The 12546-nt window shown below is 53.0% G+C and overlaps 1 protein-coding gene across 1 annotated transcript in view; it reads left to right on the forward strand.

Annotated features, from left to right (window-relative positions):
- Nucleotides 1-11089, forward strand: part of Fam178b (family with sequence similarity 178 member B) — a 135538-nt gene extending 124449 nt beyond the window's left edge. Inside the window, exons 14-16 of the mRNA XM_075980437.1 lie at nucleotides 8548-8625; nucleotides 8967-9119; nucleotides 10450-11089. Coding sequence (XP_075836552.1) covers nucleotides 8548-8625; nucleotides 8967-9119; nucleotides 10450-10482 — 264 coding nt within the window. The 3' untranslated portion in view covers nucleotides 10483-11089. The remainder of the gene's footprint in view (nucleotides 1-8547; nucleotides 8626-8966; nucleotides 9120-10449) is intronic.
- Nucleotides 11090-12546: the final 1457 nt, after the last annotated feature.

Here is a 12546-nt window from a genome sequence, read left to right on the forward strand (position 1 = left end):
AGACTGCAGCTGTCTGTCCCTGGGCTGGCTGACCTTGCCAAGAACTGCCTTAATGGGCGGTTGCTGCAGGGACAGGAAGGGTTAGCTGCCCTCTGGCATCTCTGTGCTCGATTCTGGCCTCTCTTGCTGGTACTTCCAACTCCAACAAGGGGATGTATGTTCCCTGGGCTTGACTTGAACCCCTGTGTCATTTTCAAAGACAAGCAGATCCTGGAGCCTCTCCCCTTGCCCTTTCTCTCCTGAAAGTACAGCACCCCCCCCACACACACACCCTCCACACACACACCCCACACACACCCCACAGTGCTGTAAACTTGGGTCAGGACAAGGTTAGGAGAGCCAGGAGGAAACTGGATTTGAGGAATGGAAAACAGACATGCAGACTCCTGAGTTCTTCCTGTCCAGCTTGTGGTTCTGTTCCATCTTCCTTCCTCCAAAATAAGCATTAGCTGCATTTTGTCATAAACCTGGTGGCCTCTGAGAAGCTGACCCTGCAGATGAGTTGAAGCACACGCAAGTCTGGGAACCTGTAGACTCAGGCCCAGGCCAGCTTTGCTTGGTTCCCAGAAATCTGAGTTCTTTGCAAGAACGCGAGCAAGACTTGCAGCAACAGGGTTAAGCCCAGGAGGCAGGGTGGGGTCCCAGGGAGCTTTTGTTCAAGCCCAACCAGCTGGAGGGTTGGCCTGCTCTCTCCTTCACCCCAATCAGCCCAGTGCTCTGGAGGACCTCTCAGGGTCCCTGTCCATGGGCAGGTGACTCATCAGCTTCTGTCCTGGCACTCTTATCTGGGTTTCTTCCTCCCTCTGGACACTCTATAGAGTGTCTTCCTCCCATTCAGACCTGTTGTATCTATCGTACTCTGATTTTCCATCCACAGTCTCTGCCCCCATCACGTACAGCCCTGAAGACCAAACCACAGCACTCTGCATGCTGATGGCCTTGGCCTTGCATCTTCCTGTCTTCCACTTCCTGTCTGCTGAACTCGGGAGGTCCATAACAGTCCACTTAACCCCTGGCATGTGCCCTGCCTCCATGAATGTAAACAGAGATGCGCGTGGGGCTGGGTCCCCAGTCACCCTCAGCAGCGGGCCTCCAGTGAAATGCCCGACTGAGCAGAAATAAGCCCTGTGAGGGGTCCTCCTGCCGTTTCTCTTCAGGCCCGAGTCAGGCCAGGGTTGGGTGTAGGAGCACTCTCCAAGTGCTCCATCTCTCAGCTCTGCCTTGACTGGCTAGGGAGGAGTGGGGGCTGCTCACTCCGACAGGGTTCACAGCTTTCTCAGCTGCTTCTGCTCCTCACTTTTCCCCTGTTCTGTCTCTTCTCTTTTGTCTTCCCTGGCCTCTCTTGATGGGGATGTAGTTCCTGGTTGTCCTGGGATGACTCCCCAGGCTTCGCTGAGCCCACAACTGCAGGCACTGTGTCACAAAACCCCAGGGTGGCTTTCCCCAGTGCTTGACTCTACTCTACCCTGCATTCCCAGACAGGCTTTCTCGTGTGTGTGTGTGTGTGTGTGTGTGTGTGTGTGTGTGTGTGAAACCCTAGGTTGACCTCCTTTCTTTGGCCACCCTGGCCAGGGTAAAGAAAGAGCTTCTGTCCCAGAGTCAAGACTCACTGGCTTGGCATGGACGGTGATTGGCTGGCCCAGGTCACATGTATTCTGCTGGAGTCAACTCTGCAGACATCACCATAGAACATTTTGGCCTAAATGTAGGGGACAGGAAGCTGGGCCACTCTTACAAAGGAAGGGGTGCATCCTAGGTACCTAGAAACTTGGGGCCGCACAGCACACCCTGTTCTTCTGTCACGGCCTTTGAGAGAAAGCAGCTCTCTTTGCAGATGGCCAGTCCTAGCTACTCCTTGCAGAACTGCACAGGCTCCCCATGCCCTCAGGCCCACATGCTAATGTGCATGCATGTGTATAAGCCTGGGCGCGCGCTCGCACGCGCTCTCTCTCTCTCTCTGTCTCTCTGTCTCTCTCTGTCTCTGTCTCTCTCTGTCTCTGTCTCTCTCTGTCTCTGTCTCTCTCTCTCTCTCTCTCACACACACACACACACACACACACACACACACACACACACAGCTTCCTATAGCCAGAGACTCTGGGCCCCTGGCAGAACTAGGTTTTCCGTCCAGACTCCCATGGGATCAGGGTCTCTGGTTCCAGCTGAAGAAGCAGGAAGAGCTACTGCCTCTGCTTGTCGTCTTGCTTGCCCCCACCCCCACCCCTGAAGGAAGCCAATGTGGGAGGATGAGCAGGGTGGGATCACCCTCTCAAGGATTTGCCCACAACCCTGTGGTTCCTCCCTCTGGAGACAGTCTGAGATGGCTTCACTTTAGCACATGCCCTCAGCCCTCCTTCTTATGTATGCCCTACCCCTACCTCCTGTGCTAAGGCTTCCCAGCTCCCACCCAGTCCTCAGAGCAGAACAGGAAGGAGCCCCTTGGGGTCCCTGCTCAGAGTTTAGGTAGAGCTTACAGGAGGATCCCACTGTGATAGGCCTGGGGTCTCAGAACTCATTTCTGGGAGCTTAGAGCAGGCTCCAGCTCATGCTCTGGGGGCGTGGTGGTGGTGGGTGTGAGGGTACATTCTGGACCCCTCAGACTCTCCAGCACCCTGGGAAGAGTCCTCCTGCCTCCTGATCAGCTGGGGTCCCGAGAGCAACTTTTCCTTTACTGGTTGTTCCCAGCAGCTGATCCAGAAGTCCTGTTCCTGTCTAGATGCTGCCAGCCTGTCCCCTGTCACCCGAAAGTGGCCCTATCCCTGTCCAATTTTTAGGGATCCATCCCCCAACATGACCGCATCACTTTCAGTTATAGAATAGGGTGGCCTGCCTAGCCAACCCTGTGGTGAATCTGGCAGGCTGTGTCTGTGACGTCTGTTGCCTGACCTCTTGCCCCCGTATCTTCAGGGACTCTGGTCTAAGAAGAGGTTTTATGTCACACGTCTCATTTCCTAGCAGTAGTCATGTGTCCTCATCATTTCCTACTTGCTACAACAGTGACCAGTCCCCTATCCTGGGCAGTCACTTTGGAGGTCAGCTTTTCTTTTGGCATGGAACCTTGGTTGCAGCCCTCTGCTCTGTTGCCTGCCAAGGCCAAGGTCAGAAAGTACAACCTTGGAACTGGAGCAGCGTGGAGTAGCTTATGCAGATTCCCCTGAGAAACAGGGAAGAAATGGCATCGCACGATGGCAGGTGCCACGCTCCTATGTTCAGATGAAGTGTAGTTAGAAACATGCATGTACTGTGCTTTGGTGGACACACAAGATAGAGCCCTGCTTCCATCCCTGAGCTGAAGGTCTTGGCCTGGGGCCTGTTAGTGGCCCTACCTCCAGATTACCCAGGGTTAATAATATTGTTGTTGTTTGCCCAACCCCTGAAGGAGCACTTGCCCCACGCCCTTGGGCACAGGCCAGTGTCCCCGTCCACCCCAGGAATAGCCTGGCCTCTATGTCCTGCCTCTAGAGCATCCAGGGACCTCTGCTCTTTCTACAGTGTCAGCCCTGTTTATAGAGGTGATACAAGTCTAGAGCCTTTCCTGATGAAGGGGGAGGTCCCAGACATCCACTTCTTGCCATTCCTTCTCCAACTGGACATGCTGGGGATCTGGCCAGACTTGAGCTCCCACATATGCCAAGACGCAGGGTCACCAGGCCTTCTCCGTGTGTCTTATTGGATCGGGATGCTGTGATACTAGATTTAAATTTAGTTTTAAAAAGGCGAGTGGCTCGCGGCCCACCTCGCACGCAGGCAGTCTAGTGATCTGTGCAGCCTGGGTCTGTAACTAGATTGGTTCTAGAGCTCGTCATCGGCACGTGTGCTCCACATGTGACAGGAGCGCACTGGCGAAGGAGTCTCCTGGGGTCCGTTGTCAAGCTAGGCTGGGCCTCCAGACCTTAGAGACTGAGCTGAATGCACGATCCCCAGGGGAGCCACCAGCCAGGGCCCGTGATGTCAAGGGCAGAAACAGAAGAGGTAGTCCTGGCATCCTGGTGCTGCTGAGCAGGTATGCAGACCCTGCAGGATGAGCCCTGGGCCTCAGCAATGTGACTTAGAGGGCCACTGCCCGTGCATCCTCGTCGTCCTCCTTCCTCGGTGTCCCTGGGCCAGCCTCAGTTCTCCCCAGTCCCTAGCAGCTGCCCAGAGCCTGGCTGGACCTGCTTCCACAGAGTCCTCCTGCCCTTGAAAGTCTACTGTCCCCTTCTGCCTGGCAGGCTCTGAGGAAAGGGTTCCATCTAAAGACTCCAGTGTAAGGCTACATCCTTGGTCATGACCTGAGGTAGGGAGAAACTGCTGCTGGGTTAGAGAAAGCGGCTTCCTGGGAACTCCCTTCTCTCTTCCACCCTTTGGCGTAAGTAACCCAGCTTACCCCCTTGGCATTAACTAACAGGGGATTTCCTGAAGGATGAAGTTCCCGGGAAATGTCCACCCATGTTCCCTTTTGTCTCCTTTGACAAAAACTTGCAAATGAGTTCCACTTGACCCAGGAGACCTGAGATCAGAACTAACTGGAGCAGAAACAGAGGTGCCACCTGCCTGTTGTCTGTTGGGTGACGAGCCTCCTGACCCTTTCATCCCTAGGTCCTGATTTGGGGGAGGGCAGGAATGAGATATGCCACAATGAGTTTCTGGGAAGAGGCCCGTCACCAGACTCTGGGGAGAGACCCAGGAAGTGGAAGCAAAGGCCTTGCTGGCAGTGGGACTGGGGGACAGTACTGCCTTGGCTTGTCAGTATTGGGTCCAGGCACGTCCTGTTCTTCACCCTCTGCCGCTCTCTTCTGAGTCCTTGGCTGAGGTTTCCTGGATCTCTTTCCCACTGTGGTTTCCCAGCCTGGATTCGTGTTTGTGCACGAGGGGCTGGGCTCCTCAACTGGCTGGGGTCCTGCCGCTCTAAACAAGATATGAGGCCTGGACATTGCAGCCCCACCATCGTGGAAGACTGACTCCAAAGCCATACTGGCCCCAGCTGCAGCTACACACACACATACATGGACACACACACACAGCCACACACCACACACACACACAAATACTACATGCACACACGTACCGCACACACGTACCACACACACACATACCACACGCACCCACACAAGCCGAGTCCTGGAAGGGGCCTCCCTTGGACTGGGGGAAAGGCCACCTTGTGGTTTTAAAGGTAGAGGAAAAGGGCAGAGGGGTAATCTGGTGGGGGAGGGGGCTGCATAGCCCACGTCCTCTGGCCACCACTTCCTGCTTAATCTCTGTGGTGCCAGCCAAGACAGGAGCAGGCTTGCTAAATTCAGAAAGTGGTCACTGTCACAGAGAGGGAAATGTGGTTCTTCACTTTACATGCATCCTGCTCCTACTGAGATGACCGCTTGCCTGCACAGCAGGCCTGCTCTGCAGCCCTAGCCCACCTCCAAGCCGTGGAATTGTAGAGGAAGGGTCTCAGGTTCTGCCTGCTCCAGGCCCAGAACCCCTGGTTCCCTGACACAGAGGAACCAACAACCGCTCTTTGCCTCCACTGAGGAGACCCTTACCTGCATGACTGATGTCCACACTGAAACTTGATGTTGTTTGTTGTTTGGGGTTGGTTTTTTGAGACCTTTTGCTTCAGTTTGGTTTTGTGCTGGGACTAAAGGCATGCACTACCGTGCCCTTGTTTTTTGTTTGTTTGTTTTGAGGGACTAAGGATCAAACTTAAAACCTTACCTTTGCTAGATGAGGATTCTACAGCTGAGAAGCATCCCAAGCCAAAAACCTCCCCCCCACACCACAAAAAAACACTGGCAGGGACTCCGCACTGCCTGCCCTGAGCAGGGTGCAGCCCTACGATGACCTCAAGCTGAGTCAGATAACTTAAAGGGCCCTCTCCAGCAAGTGGGGGGAAACACACCGACCCCCAAACCGTGTGCATTTGGATTTGTCCTTCGGAGAAATGGTTGAAAAATGTGGTGAACACCCTATCCCTCCTCCCCACACCCAGACCAAAAAAAGAAGCTCAGAATATTTATCTGGGGTTTTCCTTGAAGCTTGAGTTATGGGAATCAGTGAGAGCTGTATTGTGAAACTGGAGCTGTGCATGCTGCATTTTTTTCCTTAGTGATCCGCTGCACAGGGTAAAGGCACCGGCAGCCTGTCCGGCAGTCTTCCCCCAGGGCGATCCTCTAGGACGGTAAATCCCTCAGTCCAGGTGAAGCAAAGACCTCCACTATGGAGCTTGGGGCAGGCTGATCTTCAGGAGGGGTGGTGTGTACTAGCGAAAGGCATTTGCAAGAGAAAGGGTTTAGAGGTGAGGAGTCACGAGGTCCCTTAGCCCTCTGCTCCAGCGGAGCCACCACCCCTTTACACCTCGGAAGGGCGATCCCCAGGCTTCCCCAGGCGGCCCCTCCCCCGCTCCACTGCCCTTGGATGTTTTCTTTGGCATCCTCTGCCACCTCTCACTATCAGTTTGCTCCATGCCAAGAGCTTTGCCCTGTCAGAAAGGGGCCTCAGCTTTTTTCCAAGGTCATGTTCCTCTCTTGCCCCAAACCCGGTTAGACTCAATTAAAGTAGGGCGGTGTCCTGTTTAAAAAATCTTCAACAAATTTAGGTATATTCTGACTCTGTCAATAATACATATTAGACAGATTTATTTGTTTGTTTGTTTGTTTTGTATAGGTTATCCTTGAATTTACTGTGTAGCTAAGGATGACTTTGAACCTCCTGCCTTTAAGGAATGCTGGGATTACAGGCATGTGACACCAGGCCCGGTTTTATGGTTCTAGGAATTGAACCTGAGGCCTACTGTATGCTAGGCAAGCACTGTGTTCAATGAACTACAGCCCCAGTCCCCAGAAATAGTCTTTTTCTTTTTCAAAAGAGATTCTTATTTATTTAAAATAGCATTTATTTCCTAAATTAAACTATAATAATGTCACTTCCCTTCCCTTTTTTTCCTCTCACCCCTTCCTTCCCTTTATTATCCACCACCTTGCTTCCTCTCAACCTCGTGGTCTCTTTTTCTCTGTTTTTACACACATGTATCTATTTACATGTATCTATTTATTGAGATAGGGTCACATCGTGTAGCCCTGAATAGCCTAAAACTCACTATCTAGGCCAGGCTGGCCTCAAACTCACCGAAATCCACCTGCCTCTGCCTTTATGAATGCTATTATTAAATGCATATCCCACCACATCCTCAGATTTGTATTATTTTTATTGTATGTGTATGTGTGTATGGGGGTATGTGCACATGCATACAGTATGTGTACTCAAGGAGGCCAGAGGCATTAGAATCCCCTGGAGCTGGCATTACGGGTGGTTGTGAGCCTTCCAACTGCGGTATTGGCAGCTGCCATCTCTCCAGCGCCACCCCCCCCATATTCATAAGTAGGGGAAGAAAAGAGGATGTGGGCTGAGGATGCAGCTCAGGGAAGAGTATGTGCTTCGCTTACTCCTGAGTTTGGTCTCTAGCACAGAGGCACGCACGCACACACACATACACATTCCCACCACATGGCATAGAGGACAGACAGCAAAGAGAACATGAAAGACACATCTTGCAATCTTTTGTCCCAGAAAGACGGTACACACGGTGTGTTCAACCCACAGCAGATACTGCTACCTTCTCTCACTAGCGTCCCTCAGGAGGCTCTGAGCACCCCAAGTCAACAGCAGCCCAATGAGCCTCAGTGTCTGCAGCCAGCCCTGTCCCCAAACCATGCCCTCCCTTACCCCATTCAAACTCAGCTAGTTACCTGGCTGACCAACCCCGCCTCCACCCTTTGCCCCACCTAGGGCTGATGTAAAAGACACAGGATCTGTCTGGTGTTATAATCTACTGTCTCTGCCCCCATAGGGCCATTTTTGCCTTACTCCTTCTCATTTTCTTCTTTTTGTCTCTTTTTTTGTGTTCATTGTTGTTGTATATTTTTGCTTACTTTTGAGACAGGGTCTTCCTATGTAGCCTTGGCTGGCCTTGAACTTGTCTTACTTAGCTTCCAAGTTGGGGATTACAGGTATGCTCTATCATACCTGGCCTTTGTTGTTGTTGTTTTTTTATCTCTTGCATATCCAGTGGCAAGAGTGAGGGTGGACTTGTTGGACGGTATGAAGATATTCACCGCTTGCTTTTTCTTTGGCCAGCTTCCTGTCTGACATCAGGACTGAGAGTCAAACAGTGCTGTGCCTGGGTTTGTGCAGGTGCTTATCCTCCTTGGGGCTCCGTTTCCAAGGTGGGAGCTCAGAGGTTGTGCAGGGGATAGTTTCACATCCCTTACCTAGCACAGGTGTAGGTGGCTCAACAAGCAGGCTGTGCAGAGGTCTGAGGACACAGACCCTGGGGACTTTCAGTTCTAGAGTCCCCGGATGAGGCTGGGGTGGTATGGCTTTCTGGGTGGCAGGTATGTTATAGGAAAGTTGGTCCAGCCTCCTGGGCTAGTTACAGTTCTGAGATAATGAGGCCAAGTTCTGTTCATGCAGGCCTTCCTTAAAGATGCTTTCCTGGAAGCTGCTGTGTGTGCTGCGCGCAAGGAACCTTCACAGGCTCAGATGAGTTAAGAAAGCATCCTTGTGCTCTCTCTCTAGGTCTGCTATCTGTGCCACAGCCTCCTGACACTGGCTGGGGTGGTGGTCAGCAGCCAGGATATCACTCCAGATCAATGGGTGAGTCTCCCAAGAGGCTGGAGCAGGGAAGAGTTGGGTGCTCGGTAGTAGCTACTGTATCAAGCACTGTGGGACCACAACGACCAGCGAGGAACCAGTCTTCTTTCAGGAACTGCAGAATGAGAGGCCAAGAAGAAAGTGGCAAGGGCTGCCAGGGCCTCTTTCTCCCACCATGTCCCAAAAGCCTTTCCTAAGGGATGCTGATCTGTCCCCTCTCCTCCCTTTCCTACCCAGCTTGGCAGCAGTCACTCAGAGAATCACTCCCTTTCTGACTTAGTTCTCCTTCTTGCCCCGGCCTCCAGAATATGCCTGGCTCATGTCCCGCTCCTCCTCCTCTTCAGGGCGAGCTGCAGCTGCTGTGCATGCAGTTGGACCGCCACATCAGCACCCATATCCGGGAGAGCCCCCAGGCCATGCACCGGACCAAACTCAAGGACCTCGCCACCCAGACCTACATCCGCTGGCAGGACCTGCTGGCTCACTGTCAGCCCCAGGTGGTGTCCCATAATCCCCTAGACCTGGGAGGAAAGGGAAGTGGTCAGTCGGTGGGGCTTGGCAGATCCAGCAGGCCATCCACCCCCGCTGCAGCTGCTGGACTCCAAAGGGAGAGGGTGGAGTGGGCAGTGTGGTGGAGGGTGGGGATGTCTCAGGGGACCTTCGTTCTTAATCCAGGGCCCGGGGAGGGGATGCAGAAGGGAACACAAGGAGCCTGTCTGTGAACAAATGTGAAGCGAAGCTCGGCCCTGGAGAGCTGAGCAATCCCAGTTTGATATGACCAGCCAGGAAGGGACACCGCAGGCAACAGCTGTCCACCTCCTGTCCACTCGTCCTGTGGACCTCAGCTGGCTTCTTGCTTTGTTAAGAACATTTCCCAGGCTGCTCTGTTTTGTTTTGTTTGCGGTGGGGGGCGGGAGGGGAGAGTGATTAGTACTTGAACCCAGGGCTTCCTGCATGCTAAGCAAGTGCCCTATTACCCCCACATCCACAGCAGCAGCACCCACTCCACAGGGGCAGTTTTGTTCTTGGAATTGTCTCAACTAGTCCAGGTAGTAACATTTTAGCTAAAGTTTACAGAGTGAAGATCTTTTTCTACCGGAACCTGAAGACCTCAGGAAGCAAGGATTGTTAGTCGCCAGTTTTACAGATGAGCTGTATCTAGAGACTCCAGAGGGTCAATAGTTTGCCCCACCGTGCAGGCAGCTTGAGTGAATGTGAAAGTCAGGGCTCGTGGCCAGTATCACTCCTTGGCACAAAGCAGTCCCCATCTTCAAACTCCCTTCCACCCTTAGGCACCCCCCCCCATTTCTCCACTAAGCATGCCCTGCTGGGCTGGCCCTGAGCCCCCAAGCCCTTAATGGAGACAGCTGAACGCCCTGTTCCCAGCTTGCCTCTCCTTGACCCCTCCCTTACAATTCCCTCTCACCCCTGACTTGAGGCTGACACACTGGCCACAGGCTGTGGCTTGGTGCTCAAATTTCGCAAGTCCCTGAGAAAAAGCTGGAACTCAGACCTTCTCCTGATCCACTGGCCGCTGGTGGGAAGCATCCTTTGTCATAAAGAAGAATCAGAGTGATTGGGGCCTGGCTGAGTGTGCACAGATCCCATCTTCCTCCCATATTCCTTGGGCCCACAGTAGTAGGAGATGGGACCTTGGCTGAGCCTCCTAGGCCTGCTGACCCACTGTATCCGGTCTCGGAACCCTAAGACACCTGCCATGGAGTCCTCTCTGGAAGATGCTGAATGGACACCACTAATGCAGGGGCCTTTGCATAGAGGACAGTACTGGGGCCAGGCCATTACAAGCCGCTTTCTTGTTCTTCACAGGGCCAGTACTTCAACCCTTGGAAAGATATTTAAAGGGATAATGGCAAAGTGACTCTAGGCTCCGGATCCAGCAGGAGGAGAACTGTAGGAGGTAAAGAACAGAGGCTGGGGAGGCCCAGCCTGGTGAAGCCAGCCTACTGTCACTGGAGGTCGTCTCCCTGACCATCCCCACCCTTAAACACGCTTGTTTGCTCAGCTGTCTCTTCTAGCCTAGGTCTTGTCTCTATGGCACTGGCTTCCTGGGCCTGCTGGGCCCTCCTTGTTGGCCACTCTTCCCACACATTCACACACTGTATCTTGTTCTCTCTGTCCATCCTTAATATGGGGTTCCTTTGTGCACATTAAAGTCTTATTTTCAGCATCAGTGGTTTCCCTTCCTTAAATCCCTATCCCGAGGGCTCATGCCCAGCGCCTAACCTGATGCCTTGCTTCTGCGTGAGCCAGCCACTGCTCTCACCTCTGGTAGTCATGTGACTGGGGCCTAGGAACCACCTCCTCCACTTGACTCTTTATCTCGGAGCCGGCACACTGTGACCAGGGTTGCTGGAGCCTGGCACTTTTGGATGAAAGACCATTGTCTGGATCCTGTCTGGGACTACCCCGCCCCTGCTAGGGACGCTATACAGAAAGTATGGTGGATCAGGGCTGTAATTATGCTTAATTCAATTTATTGTTGAGCTGTGAAATCAACTCTTTAGACTTAGAAGTGGGGGTGGGTCCCAAAGACACTTCTGGATCCTTCTTTTGCTCTCCATGGCCTTGCCTCCAGGTCAGTTTCATTGTGTCCTAACCTCTAACTGTATAACTGGATGTCTTTGACCTGGACCCCTGGAGAAGTGAGTGGGCCCGTTTGTATCTCCAGGAGCAGCCCCCTAGCTAGCCCCTATTTATTTTCTTATCTAGCAACTCCTCTGACAAAATCCATGCTCATCTTTGGACCCTTCTGACACTTTCATAGTTGGAGTGAGCTTTGCAACAGGTAGAAGAGGGGCCAGGAGGCAGCAGAGGATGACCCCCGCCAACCTGACTGTTCATGTCTCAGGTGATGGCCCTTGGAGCTGCCCCATGGCTGCTGCATACAATTTTCCCTGTTTATATCTTCCAGGATTAGGGGCTGGCCAGGTGATACACACACACACACACACACACACACACACACACACACAGAGAGAGAGAGAGAGAGAGAGAGAGAGAGAGAGAGAGAGAGAGAGAGAGAGAGAGAGAAGAGAGAGAGAGAACATAGCTAAAGTGGAGCCCAGACCTTCCTAGGCCTGTTTCAGACACAGGTACCTCCCTGTCTGGGTCCTCTGAAGGCCAGGAACTAGAGACATCTATTATTTAGAGACAGGGCACAGGCTTTGCACAGTACTGGGTACCACAGAGGACATCTTTTCTGTCTCAAAGCTTTTGCCAAATGAGAAGTGGAAGAAGCCCTTTCAGAGCCAGGTGACTTGGATGCCCAGTGATTTGACTGATAGTTCTGGCTTCTCTTCCTGGCTGCATCACGTGACCCTGTGGCAAACCCTCACACCCCAGCAGCAGAGTGAGCAGGTCATCCTCAGCTCTCTGACAGGCAGGCAGGGACTTTGGAGAGCTAGCCCGTTTCACCCTGCCTCTGGGCGCTGCTGTTTGACACTGTACATCCTGGCAGTTAATCCTCAGTAACTGGGTTTGCTCTGGAAACCTGGAAATCACCTTGAAATCTCCCTCTTTTGTTCTCATTGCCAAGGGCAGAGAGGGGGTAGGAAGACCTGAGAGGCTGAACTGGGGAGTTTCCAGTTCTTGAAGCTGCCCTTACCTGGCTTTAAGGGGATCAAAGTGTCCGTCAGTGTAGACATCTGGAGTCCTCCCTGGCTCCTTACTCCACAAACATACCCATCCCTGAGAGAGAAACAGATACAGCAGAGAGGAGGAGGCAGTGTTGGGGACTTCTCAGTCCCTCCCAGAAGGCTGCTGTAACCTGAGCAGAGGTATGCGATGTAAGGTCACTCAAGGGTGGACACTGTCCCCTGGGTCATGTAATTGTCCTGCTCTGGGACTGACTGGGCGCTGACCAACCCTGGGTTGGGATCAGTTGGAAACGGAGCCTCTTCCAGG

This window comes from Microtus pennsylvanicus, chromosome 7 (genome assembly GCF_037038515.1).
Source record: "Microtus pennsylvanicus isolate mMicPen1 chromosome 7, mMicPen1.hap1, whole genome shotgun sequence".
In the NCBI taxonomy this organism is placed as follows: domain Eukaryota; kingdom Metazoa; phylum Chordata; class Mammalia; order Rodentia; family Cricetidae; genus Microtus; species Microtus pennsylvanicus.